General features: G+C 38.6%; 1 protein-coding gene across 1 annotated transcript in view; it reads right to left on the bottom strand.

Annotated features, from left to right (window-relative positions):
• Nucleotides 1-10077: 10077 nt before the first annotated feature.
• The window catches only part of GYPA (glycophorin A (MNS blood group)), a 39144-nt gene continuing 31674 nt past the window's right edge, over nucleotides 10078-17547 (bottom strand). The window contains exons 6-7 of the mRNA XM_043568124.1: nucleotides 15773-15848; nucleotides 10078-11840 (exon numbers count right to left, since the gene is read on the bottom strand). Coding sequence (XP_043424059.1) covers nucleotides 11833-11840; nucleotides 15773-15848 — 84 coding nt within the window. The 3' untranslated portion in view covers nucleotides 10078-11832. The remainder of the gene's footprint in view (nucleotides 11841-15772; nucleotides 15849-17547) is intronic.

The raw sequence follows: 17547 nt of genomic DNA, 5'->3' as shown, positions 1-17547 counted from the left end.
AAATAGAAAACACTCAGCACGTGCTGATCATCTCAAATTCCATTCCCAAACCCATCTATACTGAAGAACATTTTCAATACCCCCTGAAGGACTGATATTCTTGTCTCTAATTTGAACTGAAGTCACAATTCTCTGTAAACCACAATTAAGCAGTCACTAGAACATATTAGACAGGCAAGCAACACAGTCTAGGAACTCATAGATCTAGAGGACTGTTTTTATTATTTGTAAGTAAAACCCCATATAGACTAATGTAGTTTATCCATTAGAGAAGTGTGAGTTAGCAACTGTGTGGTCATGATTTTTTTTTTTTAACTTCGAAAAAGTTAGTGGTTTCTATTGCAGTTTTTCTTTAAAGATGTAATACAGCTTATTATAGAAAATTTGAAAGCTAGGCAAATGTAAAAAAAAACCCTAAAATTAGCTATAATACCATTTCTAACCACACACATGCATGTGCTCGTGTGTGCACCTGTATACACACACACACACACACACAATGAGCTCTTACTATTGGACCCCTTTGTAATCTTTTTTTTTTTTTAATTTTTAAACATTTTTAAAGTTTATTTATTTATTTATTTATTTTTAATTTTTTTTTTTTCAACGTTTATTTATTTTTGGGACAGAGAGAGACAGAGCATGAACGGGGGAGGGGCAGAGAGAGAGGGAGACACAGAATCAGAAACAGGCTCCAGGCTCTGAGCCATCAGCCCAGAGCCCGACGGGGGGCTCGAACTCCTGGACCGCGAGATCGTGACCTGGCTGAAGTTGGACGCTTAACCGACTGCGCCACCCAGGCGCCCCTAAAGTTTATTTATTTTGAAAGAGAGCAAACAGGAGAGGGGCAGAGAGAGAGAGGAGAGAGAGAGAATCCCAAGCAGGTTCCTCACTGTCAATGCAGAGCCTGACATGGGGCTTGAACCCACAAACTATGAGATCATAACCTGAGCCAAAGTCAAGGGGCAGGTGTTTAACCAACTGAGCCACCCAGGCACCCCCAGGTTGGTAATCTTTTAAACATGTAACAAACCACATTCCTTGTCATTAAATCTAACAGACCCATCATAGTGTGACTGTTAAGTAATGTTCTGAGATTTCCAAAATACACTAGAACTTATACATTCTAAATTGTCACTTTGGGAGTTCATGGTATGCATTTAGGCAAACGATGCTGCTGAGCAACACAGATGTGCCACAGTCTTCTTATAGTCTATCAAGGGAAGGCATGTGATGTGTGGCCAGGGCCCTGCCATACCCTGTCTCTTAGGACGGGAGACATGAAACCTCAGACATCCCTTACCTTCACTCCTAGGGCAAGGCTGTCGTGGTGCATCTGGTGTGAGTGATAGGGAAGGGGAGGACTACATGTTGTGACATTAGACCCTTTGGTTTAAACTTTATGTCATACGCCTGAGGGGCTCATGCAGTCTGTCAGACATTTCTGACCCAGGATCTGCCCTGTCCTTGAGATGACAGGTACTCTCCAGAGATCATCTGGATGTCTGGCCTTCCTCTGCATGTTTCTACCCTATGCTTGTCACTCTCTTTACTGTTAAGGGAAGACTCTAAACTCCAGGCAGGTGAACTATAATTGAGATCACTTCATACCAATGGAAGCCTAACAAAAACTGTGCCTTGGAGGCGAAGACTTGAATTAAACTCATTCCCTGCCCTCAAGCTGCTCACAGAATAATAAACTTGGCCTTTTGCTTGTTTTATTTATTTAAAAAAATTTTTTTAAATGTTTATTTTTGACAGAGAGAGAGAGAGAGAGACAGAGCATGAGTGGGGGAGGGCCAGAAAGAGAGAGGGAGACACAGAATCTGAAGCAAGCTCCAGGCTCTGAGCTGTCTGCACAGAGCCCGACACAGGGCTCGAATTCACAGAGTGTGAGATCATAACCTGAACTGAAGTCAGCTGCTCAACTGACTGAGCCACCCAGGCACCCCTGCTTGTTTTTAATCACAGTGCAGCTTTATCAGTAGGCACCTGGGGTATTTGAAAGTCTCAGTTTTTCTATGGCATTCCTTTCCCGTCCCTTACATGTTATTTCATTTGTGCCCGGACAGCCACACAGTGAGAATACAGGCTGATGTCTTCCTCATGCTTCTGCACATTCTCTGCTCTTGGCTTTGTTCATACCTTCATTCCTTCGTATTTATCCTCCTGGGATGGGCTTAAAATTTTGAAAATAATAAATCATCAAGGTAATACATGTACGTTTTTAAAAGTCAAATGTCGGGGCGCCTGGGTGGCGCAGTCGGTTAAGCGTCCGACTTCAGCCAGGTCACGATCTCGCGGTCCGTGAGTTCGAGCCCCGCGTCGGGCTCTGGGCTGATGGCTCAGAGCCTGGAGCCTGTTTCCGATTCTGTGTCTCCCTCTCTCTCTGCCCCTCCCCCATTCATGCTCTGTCTCTCTCTGTCCCCAAAATAAATAAAAAACATTGAAAAAAAAAATAAAAGTCAAATGTCTTTTCATGGGATTATAATAAAAATCATAACAGTTGATATTAATTGATCACTATTCTAAATGTTTTATATATATATATATATATATATATATATATATATATATAAACTCATTCACTCCTCACTACAGCCCATTGAGAAGGTACTTCTGTTATTATCACCCTATTTTGCAAATAAGAGTAATGGGGCACAGAGAGGTTAAATAGCATTTTCAAGACCTCACAACTAGTACTGGTAGAACTTGGATTCAAACCCATGTGTCATGGCCATAAGAACTGTGTTTTTAACCACTATGCTATTCTGTAACAATTCTTTGTTCCAGCCTCTCCCCACTGCTCATTTTAGGCCCTAGAAACCAACACTCACACAGGTGGTCTTGTTATTCCCCAGGTAGCTTACTGTTTTTTGGGAAAATTCTAATACACAAATCATGTTTCCTCTTCCTTTCTAATTCATCAGTTAACCCTTTAATTTCTTTTCCATTTTCCAGATCTTTACTGAAATATTCATCTGTTGTTATTATTATTTCTTCTGTTCTTTCCATTTTGCTTCTTATACCTTACTATTATTGTTAGATGGCGTCTTAGAAAAGAGAAAATAGTCACATGTCCATTGTACCATCTTGAATGAAAAGTCTGCTTTTACATGACCTAGAGAAGTGGTATTTGCATTAGCATTCATAGGGTATAACTTGTGATCCACCCCCAGCCTGCTCTCCCAAACTTGACTTTGGGCTTACATATGCTTCTTATATATGCTTCATATTTTTCTGAGTCTGGTGTCTAACCCTTTCAGTCTTTCTTGAAACCTACAGCTGAACATGATCTTTCTCTCTCATCTCAATTCCTGGAACACTTGTGGTGTTTCTCTGGAGGCAAGATGTGCCTCATGATTTCTGTTTTATTACCATCATTCCTATGCATAATTTTATTTCCATGTTGCACAGAAGCTTCTTAGGAGTGACTGCCAAACCCTTTTGTAGTGGGAAAACCTGGGCTTGAAATCAGGTGCAGTTCTATTCAAGCAATAATTACGAGAGTAAGAAATATTTAAATTTACAAATTCTCAATAGCTGAAGAAAAAAAGCATTTGATAGGATTCAATAACTGTTGCTGATGAAAAAAATATTCCCTAGCAATTAGGATGGAGCTTTCTTAAACTATAATGGTTGTAGACAAAAAACTTATATTATTCTTCATGGAGAAACTTCAGTTCAGACATATTCCCTTTAAGAAAAAGAGCGAGAAGGATGCCAACTATTACTGCTACTGTTTAACATATTACTGAAGATAGTGGCTAAAACAACAAGTCTTAGCTTCCATGACCTTTGGTTGTGGTTATGCAACTAAGTCTGGCCAATGGCATGTGAGTGAAGGTTACCACTTATACCACTTGCCAGTCTGGCCCAGAAAACCTCAAATGAGTGTCCTTCCCTTCTTTTTCCCTGCCACTAGGTGATTGGGAAGATGACTTTGCAGACCAAGAGGAACTATGAGCCTAGATCCCTGAATGACTTTATGGAACAGAAATCTCTCCCTTTCCCTTCCCAGATTCACACTGGACAGTTATGTGACCAAAATGACAAAATTTAATTGTGCTGAACCCTAAAATTTTCGCCTTGTTATAGCACTTAGCCTATCTAATACAGAAACAGAGATTCTACCACAGCAAAAGCCTGAAATATATGTCATTGGCTTAGTATTTGAGTGTCAGGGGACAAAGATTTAGATATTACTTCCCCAAAGCAGACTATTCATGCTATGCTGAAGTAAGTAATCTGGTAAGCATTGTTTATAATAATTTGGAAGGGATACTGTGTGCCTTCTGCATCTATCGTTTAGAAGAGTGGTTAGAGCCCAAGTTTTAGTGTTTGTTAATTGTTATTGCTTTTAACAATATTATAACAAAAAATGAGTTTATTAGGAAAGAATTGCCTGATTTTCAAGAAGAAATTAAGAATCTCAGAGTGTTGGGAAAAGCAAACGCTTCTGAGCTTAAAACACTAGGACAGATAAGACTGTCAAAGACTTAGAGGGAAAAGACATCAATGCTTCTCATTAACCAAAAGAACCTGGCCCTAGGGCTGAGATCACATCAAGAATATTGCTTTTTATCATAGCCCATTATTTAAGATGCCTCAAAGGAGCTGTCATTAAGTTAGAGGCAAGGATTAATTCCAGCCCACAAAGAAAGGAAAAGATGTAGAATTTTGTCTCAGAAATAACTTTGGGTGTAGTTACAGGCAAATGGAGCTGACTGAAAGCAAACTGACTAGAAGTCACTTAATTTTCTAGGGAATTTGTGTTGCCAGAGTTAAGTGTCAGCCTGGCTTGAAAAAGCTTTTGCTTGTTTCTCTAGCCAAACAACCCTAGCATCATTAGAAAACGTGTTACAAAATTTGTGTACTCACAAGCTATACACAGGGAACACTGTTCAACACTCAGTTCAAATATGGCCATGGAATTTAATGACCAGGAAGAACTTACCAGGTACAAAACCAAATGTAAGTGCATTGCCGTAGAGAATAACGGATCTTTCCATATCCTGGGCAGGAGTCTTCACAGTGTTGCCCATCAGATTCTCTCATTGCTATGGACAACTGACTGATAATGTGTTTCAAATTCATCTCTTTTTTTTGCAGATACCTTAGTTCCACCATTGTGTATTAGGTATAGCAGTAGGCAGAAAACTTGTCTTCTTAGTTTATTGACTGTCTGGCCATGAGAAAATACATTGCAACCTGATGAGAAGACTGTACATCCTAAGGCATCCTGGGCTTTGCTGTACATGCAATAACAGAGGGAAAAAGAGAAGAGTGTGATACATGTGTGGGAATGAGGGTATACATAAGTATGTCATGACCAGAGGCCTGGGTTGTGGAAGGGACAGCCAGATGTCCAATAAAATCCATTCTACCTTTATTCCTGGACCCAGGGCTTGACTTTTCCCAGATCCCCTTGCAGTTAAGTGTGGCAACGTGACTGAATACTAGTTAATGGAATGTGAGTTGAGAAATGGCCATTCCCCATCCCTGTCCTTTTGGTTCTTGATTCATGGGAAGGACGGATGAAACCTCCCACATATGCTTCTACATACTATTTCCCTCTTCTGGAATAATGATGTCCAGGGAAACTTTGGAAACCATGTGTTGACGATGGCAAAGATGCCATCAGCTTAGATTCATGAACAACTATGTGAAGGATAATCTCTATTCCCCACTGACTTGGAATATTTCTGTATCTTTACCCGAACAAAAAACAAACTTTTTTATGTGTTAGCATCATTATATTTTGGGGCTTAAACTGCTCTAATTAAAGCCACAGGCAATCTGGTGGGTGAGATAATGTAGCAGTAATTTCAGACAGTGACAATACTCAAACTCAAATGGATGGCAGCCTGAGTAGGCTTGGAATCACCATCACATAAGGCCCTGAGGATACAGAGAAGAGGGCTATCTGGTCAGCAGCCAGATGAAAGAGGTAGGATTCAAGTCCATTTTTCAATTAGTGGAGGAATTGTGGGAAAAGCCCTTCTTATAAATCCAAAATCAGTATCAGTCACTTGAAGAAACTACCAGGAAACACAGTACTGTTCTCATTTCCAAGTATGTCTTCAGAATACTTGAGGACAAAAAAAAAATACATGAACTCTTGGTCTGTCCCAGTTTTGATTTCAAGAAGTTACCAGACGCCTATGTAATAATGTATCATTGTGGTGGGCTCTATTCTGAGCACGGTGAAGGAGTTAGACGTGAAGATCCTCTGTATTGTCCTGGAAACTCTGCTGGTACACACTGGAGGTAAGAGAAAAGTAAAACACACGATACTGGAGGCAATACTATACAGCTGTATTAAATAAGAATAAGGGAAGAAAGCTGGGAACTTGGAGCTCCCATATATTGGAAGCTTTGTGATAACCCTGAGGTAAGGAGATGAAAGCAAATAATTAAAGGTTGTTGTTGTTGTTTTTAATACTACACGGTTATCATTTCTTAGAGGGTTGAGTTTTGCTTTAGAAGTGAAAAGGAACTGTTATATGTCAGGGGAAACGGACAACATAACTCCTATGCATTTTGTTCAAACGGTCCAGTAAGAGACATGATGGCTTCTTTTGCTTTCTTTTTGGGTTTTCTTTATAAGGCCCCTGTGGGAACCATGGTCCCTGGTCCATTGCTGCATGGGGTGGCTAGCAGATAATCTGGAAATAAACACTATTCACTAGCAGACTTATTGGGAGGGGTGGGAAACAGATGCACGATTTTCTGTCTTCTGTTGTTGGGATGATACTCTGCTATGGCTTCCTTGGGTTTCTAAGAGGGAGAAGTAGCCTGATTCTTTCAAACAAGGATTTAAATGATGTAAAATTAGTTGAGCTCATGAATTATCATATACATATGTACTCCTAACATTGCACCAAACGGATGTCTGAATAGGAAAAAAAATAGTTTTTTTTTTTTTTTTTCAACGTTTATTTATTTTTTGGGACAGAGAGAGACAGAGCATGAACGGGGGAGGGGCAGAGAGAGAGGGAGACACAGAATCCGAAGCAGGCTCCAGGCTCCGAGCCGTCAGCACAGAGCCCGACGCGGGGCTCGAACTCACGGACCGCGAGATCGTGACCTGGCTGAAGTCGGACGCTTAACCGGCTGCGCCACCCAGGCGCCCCAAAAAATAGTTTTTAAGACTATAGCATGTTAAAAAAAATGGGATCACGTTCCTTTTAAAGTGTACAGGCCAAGTTATTTTATTGATGAATTTTTCTGTTTTTCACTTTCTTTGAAACAGTTATCCTTCAAGTTTCAAGGACGAGTTTTGCAGAGTCACAGCACGTTTTGAGCACACCCAAAAATATGTTTCATGAGATATGAACCATGGTGCAATACCAAGGTATCGCTGGTGTTCAGGTTTAAAATAGAACTCTGGCTTAGAGATATTCAGCAGGATCCTGCAATGTTGGTTTCACTAGTGCTGCTTAACAACAAGGAAAAAGAAACTATTAAGTATCACTGAACATTTTTTCCGAACTTATTAGTTTATGTACCTGTTTTTTTTTTTTTTAGGGGAAAACATACTGTCATCTACCTTTTCAAGAATAAACTAATACCTGTCTTAAAGGTTTTGTGAAGATCACATTAAGCATTTCAAGCAGTTTGACATATGGCAAATGCTCAATAAATGTTATGTTAAGGTATCATTATCCATGAAGTTTGTGTTTCAAATAAATTTTATTTATTTATTTATTTATTTATTTATTTATTTAACGTTTATTAATTTTTGAAAGACAGAACGTGAGTGAGGGAGGGGCAGAGAAAGAGAGAGTCACACAATCCGAAGCAGGCTCCAGGCTCTGAGCTGTCAGCACAGAGTCTGATATGGGGCTCGAACCCACAAACTATGAGATCATGACCTGAGCTGAAGTTGGACACTTAACCCACTGAGCCACCCAGGTGTCCTGAAAATAAACTCAAATGGTAAAATATTTATTGGATGCATAATTGTACTACGGTGCTGTGGTAAGAAAAAAGAAAAAAAAATCAATCTTGTTTCTGCTAAGACATTACAGTCTAAGATATATAATGCCAGTGTTCACATTTATGCAGGCAGGAAAGTGAAACAAATCATTGTTATAATCACAACCATGTCATTTAAGGAGAAGAGACAGTTTAGGAAGGTTTATGGATCTAGAAAGCACCTGGAATTAGAAAAGAGAATTCTCTTTTCAAAGAGAATATGTCAAAATGATCAAAACTTTCTGGGTTTAAAAGTCAATAGAACGAGTAATTCTGAAAAGAATGGCTATGCTTCTGTCTGTTTAATAGTCATTTAATATCTAAAAAGTAGTGACTTCTTACTTTGAGGAAATTTTTTTCCTGGTAAATTGTATGCACTGTAACTGGAACTTAAGAGTTATGCCACACTTAACTTGTAGGGTGGTTCCGTTATTAGCTGTTAAGTACAAATGGTAAGAATATTTTTCATAACATTCTGAATCTCCATATGCTTTCCATCTAATTCTCTAAGAAAGGAAAGAAAGCAAGTCAGAATTATGAGAGGGGAAGGGTTTTTTTTCCAATTACAAAACCTACAGTGAGTGAGTGTGACGGATATCTAAAACATGAGGAAAATTAGTTGATCACTACTTCCTTTTATCATTGAGATCCAGTTTTTCTAACTCTATTGTCTTCAAAACAAACCTACTTTTTCAATTTAATCCCAAGTAACACTTCAAAGCTATTTAGGAGAACTGAAATCGTAAAAGGCAACTGATTTCGTTTTGTACATCTAATCAGTGAAAACACATATTGTAACATTCCAGTGACAAAAGATAAGAAATACTACCTTTCCTGTTTTTCACAACAAAAAACTGAGATGGCAAAAAGAAACATAGGAACAGACTTTAAAAGGTACATATTTCCACAGGGCATTTAAAGCGGATTGTCTCTAGAACTCTGTGCTGCTTTGTGGGTAGCAAGTAAGGAAGACTTTGTCACAAGTGATGTTAATCAGAGCTGCCTTTTTATTGAGCACCTCCTTGGTGCTGAGCACACCCTATATACCTCATTTCACACAAATGTCAAGGCATTTTTGCAAGGTAGTTATTCTTTTCTTTTTTTTATGTTTATTTTTGAGAGAGAGTGCGAGCAGGAGAGGGGCAGAGAGCGAGGGAGACACAGAATCCGAAGCAGGATCCAGGCTCTGAGCTGTCAGCACAGAGCCCAATGCGGGGCTCGAACCCATGAACCATGAGATTGTGACCTGAGCCAAAGTCAGATGCCCAACTGACCGAGCCACCCAGGTGCCCTTCAAGGTGGTTATTCTCATCTTCCCATTACAGGTAAGGAAACTGAAGTTATGTGAATAAACAAGCAAGGGTTCAAACTCTGGATCCAAAATTGATTCTCTTTCCATACCATGCCAGACTAAGCCTTTCTATCGCTATGAATAATGTCATTTTAAATATTAAGAAAAGCATCATGGGATAAGAGCACATTTTTTCAGGCCTCACAAGAGTTACAAAAATGAATTAAAGTCCCTGCTCCCAAGGGATCTCAGTTAAGTAGGGGATAGAATTTAGATCATAGTAAATGCAACGCAAGATGCACAGGTGCTGTGAGAATTCAGACCACATGTTTCATTCTAGAGACTGAAAGTGGGTTACCAGTTAGTTGCCAGTGCACATATTCTAGCTGAACAGAGCTGAGGGCATAAGCTTAGATAGATACCTGTTGACACAAGAACAGGTTCATGCATGATTTTGGGTAGAATTTTGTATTGATTTTTGCTTGGATGACATGTGGCTCTTAGGAGTTTCTTATGAGAAATGTGCTACATTTGATAAGACAAATGCTTAGAATAAACCAGAAGGCTCTTGCTCCACTACTGTATATGAATATCACTAAAATAGCCCTTACACCACGGCGTTCCTCGGATCCCCATGTTCTTCGCAAGTGTCTCACCTTTCTCCATTCTTTTCCCTTCACATGGCCCCTCTGCTCACACCTACATGGGCAAACACCCAGGCCTGGAGGATAGAATTTTCTAATCAGCATCACTCCCACCCCTGATTCTAGTCTCAATTTTAAGAAATTCAATATAAACCATTCATGTTGGCTTCCAAGGTAAGATTTCTTTACTATCATTATAGGCTGGTTTAATTATAACAACATGAAGAGAGTAAAGGTAATTTCTTCCTACAAACATTAAATTGAAATGTGAAAAGTCCACAGATCGAAGTACAGAGAAATTAACTGGAAAAGTTCCAGGAGTGTAAAGCAATTCATACTTTCATTATTCTCTGAATTCTCTTGCTCTTGCTGAGATGGTACAGTCACTCTAGTCTCTTGTCTTTGACTCGTAAATTGCGTTAGCAACAAACCTAGTCTGTTCTCTCTTGGTTCAACATTTTATTTTTATTGAAAAAAGTACATTTAAAATTGCCTTCGTGCAAAAAAATGAATAAAAAAATTGCCTTGGTGCTTGAGTCATTCATTTGATTAAATTAACCCAATAATACTGTTAAAACTACCTTAAAAAATACATACTAACAGAAATATCCTATTCTTCTTTTCAGCTGAATGATCAATTTAACAAAGTAAGACTCTCAGAAAAAATGTGTATGTTAAGATTTAGATTTCGTAATTTATTTAAAAAAAAAATGTAAGCTGCCAAGCCCAAATGTGTACATAATATTATTTACTTAACTATCACAATGAAAAGCCGTATGGATTTGTAGTAATTTGGAAATAGAATATCACAGGAGGGCACTTCTTTGTTTTTATATTGCCTTTTAAATTTTACTATAAATGAGTGAGAGCTATGTAGTTACAAAGCCTTAGTCTCATGTCTAGAAATTTCCTTTGGATTATTTAAGCTAATTTCCAAAGCTTTATTAAGAAGAGAATGTGGGAATGGATGGATTAAAGAATTCAATTGAGAACACAGTACAAATTATTAAAATATTCACCTGCTTGTCAAATTGGCACATCTTACTGAATTTATAGGGTTATTAACTCTGCAAGGTAAAGTCATTAATTCCTTTCTTTGTCAGGACACTGTGACCTCTTACATAAATAACTCTTCCAGTGGAACACAACGCATCTGTCAGTGCCCTGAAAGAGTTAATGCTCGACTGTCAGACAAACTCTTTTAAATAGGTCATTTACACACATGAAGCTTCCTTTTAACATGGGAGAAACTTTTTGTGTTGTTTTATGTATGAGAGAAGGAATGTGAATGTCTTTTTATACATCTATATCTACGTTACATATAACTCATGATTTTATGCATGTGTGTATGGAAGGCATCTCCAAACACAAGGTTTACTCATGTGACTAAAATATAATCATCATCGTCATCATCAGTGTAATCCCCTATCTTGCAATGAGGGAAATATTAGGATTTCAGGTCCCTTAATATATGTAAAACAATGACAAGATGCAGAAGTTTGGAATGAGAACTTAGATTTCATCTAGATGTGACAAGCCTTTCATTCGACAGCACGATCATTAAAGTATAATAAAATAGAATAAATCACTTGTAAATAACTGCGGATGAAGCCAACCAAAGTTTGGGGATCAGAATTCCAAATCAATTAATTATAAAAATAATGCTAACACACAAAAGCAAGCATGAAAGAAAATATTTGTTCTACATTTTGAAATAGACACCTAATGAATACAGACATTTTCCATCACTGAGTCACTGGACTCATTACAATGAAATTTTCATCCTGAAGTACGTACAGCTTAGGAAGGTATACGCTATATTGGAGTGTGTAATTCACACATTCATTTTTCACTTGACTGAAGTCTTGTGTCTTTGACTTCTTCCAAAATCTGGCTTGATGAGCAGATTCTCATGAATTACTGTTCTGTAGAAGGATTATAGAGGGAAAAAAAGCAGTAGTATGGGGCATAGTTATATTTAAGCACAATAGGAAATGAATACATAAAACATACTTTAGAATTCTACATTCTCACAGAGTTGTTCTTGAACATAATTATTAGGGAATGAAAGGAATTTTCTTTCAGATTAGCACTATTAGAATAATATGTAGAGAAAGAGAGAATTTTTTAGAAAATCTATTCCAAAAGCCTTAGATAAGGCACAAACGTAATTACTCTGCTCCTAATTTCTACAGAGATGAGAAACTAACACAGAACTTGTGTAGGAGCCGAGTACAGTGGGAAGGCAGCAAATGATAAGTGAGTTGAATTAACATATATGTCTTTGAATCTAAAGCAACCTCCCTAGTCTATAATCTCTCTTGAGAATAACTTTTTTCTTTGGACATAAACAAGAAGAAGTCTGTACAACAACTCATTGCTAAATTTCTCTCTGACACTACCACATGGGAAAAGGGTGTTGGATTGGTCTCCTTCATCAAATCTGACCCTCCACCTTTCTTGGCTAGAAAGTTGGATTTATGTTACTGCTGGAGAGTGTGTTAAATGGATGAGAAGAGTTTTGCTCTTATTAAAACAGAGTGTTTTCCACAGTTTTCTTCTATTTGGGTATAATGGGAACTGTGTATCCCAAACATTTTCCCGTGAGAAATGAGCTGATGGAGTCACATGCGCCCACCACCATGGACAGCGAACTCCGACTCACTTATTCTCCTTCCCCACCAGGCATAACCAATGTGCAAGTTCAAGGGGGGTAAAGCAGTTCATACTTTACACTCCAACATTTCTAGTTCTTGTTAAGAAGGCATTGTCACTCTACTGTCTCTTATTGCCTTTGACTTGTACATTTCTTTGTAGCAGGATTCTATGAAAACAGGACTAAAACATTTTTTAATAATTGTGTGTGTTTCCCAATGTTTCCTGTGAGATGGATCAGATTTTATAACCCATTTCACTAACTTACTAAGACACATTTGATAACCTCATTTGCACAAATAGGGGGAAATAAAAGAAGCCTGAAATTTGGCTCATCTGACTTGCCACTGGTTCTTTTCACTGTCTTTCTATATATTTGAGACATGAATTGAGAACCAAAGCATTAATCTTGCTAATATAGAAATGCACATAATTCCTTGAGTACAGCATATTCTGTCTTCTTCCATGCCTTTTGTCATATTGTCCTTCAGCCTGGAACTGCCTTATCTTGCCCTGGGTAATGTTCATCTCTCTTTTAAGACGGGCCCCAGGTGATTCTGTCTCCAGAAGCCTCTGCTACCTGCTCCAGTCTCTTTAGGTGGTATTGCCCCTAATACCTTAGAATTTGTTCACTGCAATGACCACCTTTCATTAGATTCTCAGCTTCTAAAGGATAGAGACATTAACTGGTAAATCTAATTAAGTGTGGTGCCTAGCCCACAGTAAGCATTTGGTAAATATTTGTTACACTTAAACTAACAATGGTATTTTAATGTGCTTTGGTGGATTAAATTGTCCCAAACTTTTGCAGACTATTGTACAGAGAGACTCAATATTGTATAGGAAGAAATGGCAGAGGAAATGCTAAACACTAAATTTGCCACCAAAATACATCAGTAGTTAAAAGCATATAGCAATAGAGTAACAAACAAAATTAGGCTTTGGGTAGTAATTGCTCCATTTTAGAAATAGCATCGAAACATTTTTTTGAAACCATGCACAATGTAGATTAAAAAATACACATGTTAGTTCCACCTGCAAGTCTTATAACAAGGTAGCCTAAGTAAATTAAGTAAATCTGGCACATGACTGAAAACTTTGTTAAGTATAGGCAGATTGGGTTTTATTAATCCTTTTAGCTGAGAACTGTGTATATGCCATTTAAAAATTTTTTAAATGCTTATTTATTTACTTTTGAAGGAGAGAGAGACAGAGCACAAGCGGGGGAGGGACAGAGAGAGAGAGAAGGAGACACAGAATCCGAAGCAGGCTCCAGGCTCTGAACTGACATCCCAGAGCCTGATGCAGGACTTGAACTCATGAACCATGTGTGAGATCATGACCTGAGCTGAAGTTGGATGCTTAACCGACTGAGCCACCTCGGTGCCTCCTGTATATGCCATTTACTCTACATAGCATGACCTTCCTGGGACTAAGTAATTACGTGACAACCATGGTTAAGCTTTAAGAGCAATCCACAAGATAACCTGACAAGGCAAGTCCTGCTTATAGGTTATGTAGCTGGAGCAAATCTTTAAAACTTCCTTTCCTCACTCCAAAGTCTAGGAAACCTAGCAAGGCCTTTGAAGATAGGTGCTTGGTCCCAGGTTAAAACTAGAATCCAAAAATTTACAGGTCTTCAGTTCTGTCATAATTTTTTATAATTATGGAAAAACCCCAGTCAGTTTTGCAGAAGGCAGAGTCAGGTCCTCTTTGCTTGAGTCTTAAAGCCCATTTCACAGAGATTTGTTCTTGGTGGACATCTCCCAAAATAGACATCGCTTGGGTTTATGCTTCAGGCAACATTTAATAGGAACTATGCACTTAATTATAGAGGTTATACAAGAGGCCATAATGAAAAAAATAAATGAAATTGGCTTGGTATTTAAACCAATAGCTCAGGCTGCAAGCACTCCTCGGCTCTTATGAATTAATTGCTCTCATGCTGGTATAGAGGCTCCAGCATTGTTACAGTTTATATTTTTTTCTGTAAGGGAGCATTAATATTTGGATGTTTTTTAATGTACAAATCTCCCACTTTTTAAAGTTGGCAATGAATGCTGTTTTAAAAAACCACTGTGTGGGTTAATACTGTTCTATGTAGGGGTACCTGGGTGGCTCAGTCAATTTAGCATTTGACTCTTGATTTTGGCTCAGGTCGTGATCTCAGGGTCTTGGGATCGAGCCCTGCACGGGGCTCTGTGCTGAACATGGAACCTGCTAAAGATTCTCCCTCCCTCTGCCCCTCTCTCCTGCTCAGGTGATATCTCTCTCTTTAAAAAAATATATGTTCTTTGTGAAAAAAATTGACCTGCAGTTTTCCACATGTTGTGTATCTACATAGCACCTGCAAGTGGAAAAACAGGGGGCCACGTGACTAGCCAGTTGTGTAGAGGAGGTCATTTGCTCATGGAGCCTACATTACTTATTAGAGCTAACAGGCATGAGCACTTACTATGGCCAAGAACTGTTCTCAATGTTTTACTTGTTATAGCTCATTTAATCCTCATAAAATTCCATGAGGTCGACATTATCATTATGTCATTATTAAATTATCTCCACACTAACTACCATTATCTCCATATTAGTAGCTTCTTCGTGGTTATGTAGCTAGTAAGTGTTGGGAGTATGGATTCAAACCCACGTCTGGCTGCAGATCAGGGGTTATTAAATTGTATCCTCTATAGGGCCTCCTGAATATAACTTTGCAGTCTGGAAAATGAAAAGTATACAGAAGATCTTAAATTTTGCTTTTAGTTATAGTATGTGTTTTATCTTGTTTTTTAAAATGTTATTTATTTATTTTGAGAGAGAGAGAGAGAACACAAGCGGAAGTGGGGGAGGGTCAAAGAGAGAGGGAGAGAGAGAGAATCCCAAGCAGGCTTCCCACCGGCAGTGCAGAGCCCAACTCGGGGCTCCACCTGAGCAACCGTGAGATTATGACCTGAGCTGAAATCAAAAGTCAGACGCTTAGCCAACTGAACCACCCAGGTGCCCCTGTTTTACCTTTTTTTTTTTTTTAAATACTTTGTTCCTAAGGGATAATTTCATTATGCTGAAGACATAAAAAAATCTTACAGAAGTAGCATCGATAAAATAGAATACAAATGAATCTTACTTGGGCATACCTCTCCCAAATCAGAAGTAACTAATTTTTTTCCCTCACCAAAACGCAAAAGGCATTAAGAATATTAGCACCAACCTGGATTTCTTGTTTCTACAGAACTTTCAGGATCTGCGTCCTCTGGTTGTGCAGTTTGCACAGGAAATGGAGTTTTCTATGAATAAAAACCAGATAAATATTAATGCCACAATTTTCTAAAGTTAAGACCTTATAAAGAAAATGCCTCAAGTTAAAAATATTTTGGAGGGTGGGGCTCCTGGGTAGCTCAATCGGTTAAGCTCCTGACTTTGGCTCAGGTCATGAACTCGACGTCCATGAGTTTGAGCCTCATGTAGGGCTCTGCGTCGGGCTCTGTGCTGACAGCTCAGAGCCTGGAGCCTGCTTCGGATTCTTTGTCTCCCTCTCTCTCTGCCCCTCCCCTGCTTGCGCTTCTCTTTCTCTCTCAAAAATAAATAAACATTAAAAAAATTTTTTTTAAATATATTTTGGGACTGAAGTTTGTTTCCTTTTGATTAATATGTGCTTTGTAGAGGTTACTTTTGGAAGAATTTATGGTTTCATAGATATCTACAAACTTTGATTTCAATTTGTATTTGTCTTTCTAAATAATATTTGATGTTTCCATAGGTGAATTATTACCCCAAACATTGACTCTCATATTTCCATGCTGTAATGAAAAGCTAAAATGGATTTTTTTTAAAAAAAGAGGTAAGGGAGCCCCTGGGTGGCTTAGTTGGTTGAGGGTCAGACTCTTAATTTTGTCCCAGGTCATGATCCCAGGGTCGTGGGATCCAGCCCTGCATCGGGCTCTGCAGAGTGTGGAGCTTGCTTGAGATTCTCATCCTCTCTTTCTCAGATTAAAAACAAAAAAGAAGTAAGGTCTCTTAGCATAATGGACATGATCCAAGTTTTCTATATACAAATAGAATATTTTCTCTGAATTCTGCCAACTAAGTATTTTATTGATTTTTTTTTAGGTTTTAGATTGCCAGCCAAGAGAGAAGACAACTCATTTTGCCATATATGCCCAAATACAAGGAGATGATTTTCTCCCAATATTTATCCTGCAGACAAGAGGAGTCATCTTGCATTCAAGTCTTTACAAAATTTCTCACATTACAACAGGCACTCTCAATTACTTTTATTAAGAAGTATTATTTAGACAAGATACATTTACATGGAGTGTTTATAATCCATCATAGGTTTGGATCATTACAGAAGTCACCTAATAGAAGTCATTAAAAAAGAAAAAGGCAGGGGTGCCTGGGTGGCCCAGTCGGTTAAGTGTCCAACTTGGCTCAGGTCATGAGCTCGCCGTTTGTGGGTTTGAGCCCTGCGTCTGGCTCTATGCTGACAGCTCAGAGCCTGGAGCTTTAGATTCTGTGTCTCCTGATCTTCTCTCTGCCCTTCTCCTGCTCACACTTTGGCTCTCTCACTCTCGCAGAGAAAATAAATAAATAAATAAACATTAGAAAAAAAAGAAAAAAAGAAAAAGGCAAAGGAACTTAATGTGAATTTACTATCAGTCTTGTTACACCCCTGTCATAGCAATGTTGTAACCCTTCTAAATAAGTCTTTTTAAAAAATATATATAGTGGTTATGGTGTGGAGATCACAGAGATCAAGAGCAGAGGATGAATGAGAACTCAACCGTACCATTCTTTTGGGACTAGGTCTTTAATGATCTAGGATCACAGTTCTAATTATAGCATCATAGACACACACAAATGTATCTTAAACATCTTAAATAGAAGGGGCCCCTGGGTGGCTCAGTCCATTGGGCGGCTGACTTCTGCTCAGGTCATGATCTCACGACTTGTGAATTCAAGCCCTGAGTTGGCCTCTGTGCTGAC

This window comes from Prionailurus bengalensis, chromosome B1 (assembly GCF_016509475.1).
Source record: "Prionailurus bengalensis isolate Pbe53 chromosome B1, Fcat_Pben_1.1_paternal_pri, whole genome shotgun sequence".
NCBI classification, from domain to species: Eukaryota; Metazoa; Chordata; class Mammalia; order Carnivora; family Felidae; genus Prionailurus; species Prionailurus bengalensis.
This window is presented reverse-complemented; position numbering and strand designations above follow the sequence as displayed.